At 36.3% G+C, this 1,134-nt stretch overlaps 1 protein-coding gene across 1 annotated transcript; it reads left to right on the top strand.

Annotated features, from left to right (window-relative positions):
* Positions 1-469: 469 nt before the first annotated feature.
* LOC109593500 (clustered mitochondria protein homolog) lies at positions 470-923 on the top strand (the record flags this gene model as incomplete). Its single annotated transcript, XM_020008551.1, has 3 exons — positions 470-589; positions 694-723; positions 795-923. Coding segments are annotated over 3 exons (279 nt in total), but the record flags the coding sequence as incomplete, so codon positions are not given.
* Between the last annotated feature and the right edge of the window lie 211 nt (positions 924-1,134).

Below are 1,134 nucleotides of genomic sequence, written 5' to 3'. Positions count from 1 at the left end.
TTCATGGTATTGTATACTGGGATATTTTCGCGTCGCAAAATTTTCGCGAATTTTGCATGTGTAAGATTTCACGAAATAATATTTTCGCGAATAGCCTGTAAACTCCACCACGTGGCAATGTAAATTTAGAATTTTGCAATTTTTATTTTCACGACGAAGCAAAATGTGCGAAATTCGCGAAAATTTGGCTACTCAAAAATTTCCCAGTGTATCGTATTTCTTTTGTCAAGCTCCGTAAGCTCCTTGCTGCAGCAGCCATTTTAACCGGTTATTAATAAATTAACTAGTCTGAGCATGGGCATTAGAGACAGCCATGCGTTTGGATAAACAAGGGTTCAGATAAAAGAGGTACTGATAATCGAGGACGTACTGTATCAGCAATTTCTCCACACAGCTGCCATCATTTTACATAATAATGACACTATACTTGTATGTTTGCATATGCATGTACATGTATATTATCTTGTAGAGGATCTGTGTTACTGAGATGATACTAAGAACTGCTAAGAAAAGATTCAGGAAGCTTTTATTAACGACTCCATTGAACCGTGTGTCAGCCAATGTGGCTTATTTCCTCAACTGTTTACTAGTAACATATGCAGTGATAATAGTACACTAACAATACATTTGTACATAATGTACATGTAACTTCAATTTTGTCATTATTTGACTTTGCTCTTTTTTATTTTTTAGACTGATACTGAAGAGATTGTTTCTGATGAAGTAAGTGCTGTACAGTACTAATGTCGCCTACTCTCCTGTTGTATCATTGGTCCTCTCTCTCTCCCTCTAAGGTTGCTGCTACAAAAAAGAAGTCCAAGAAGAAGAAGGGAGGAGGAGGAAGTGGTGGTGGTGGTGCTAGTGGTCCAGTCACTAAAACTACATCTGCTGGAAAAGGTATTGTGCTATATCTTTTACAGCTTGTGTGACATACAGAGCATTATGTGCATTCAGTCTACATGTATATGAACATGTAATGACTGTATTATGTTACTTTTAATGTATGGAGCCATTTAAGTGCATTTATCATGATCAAAGGCCATATGCAGTGTATGTTTACTTTACCTTTTACTTTGTACAATAGCTGCAATTGATAATATGCAACTTGTACACGTACAGTACATTGATGATATA

This window comes from Amphimedon queenslandica, unplaced genomic scaffold (genome assembly GCF_000090795.2).
Source record: "Amphimedon queenslandica unplaced genomic scaffold, v1.1 AMPQUscaffold_1252_Cont26734, whole genome shotgun sequence".
Lineage (NCBI taxonomy): Eukaryota > Metazoa > Porifera > Demospongiae > Haplosclerida > Niphatidae > Amphimedon > Amphimedon queenslandica.
Note: the sequence above shows the minus strand (reverse complement) of the source record. Positions and strands in the feature narration are given on the sequence as shown.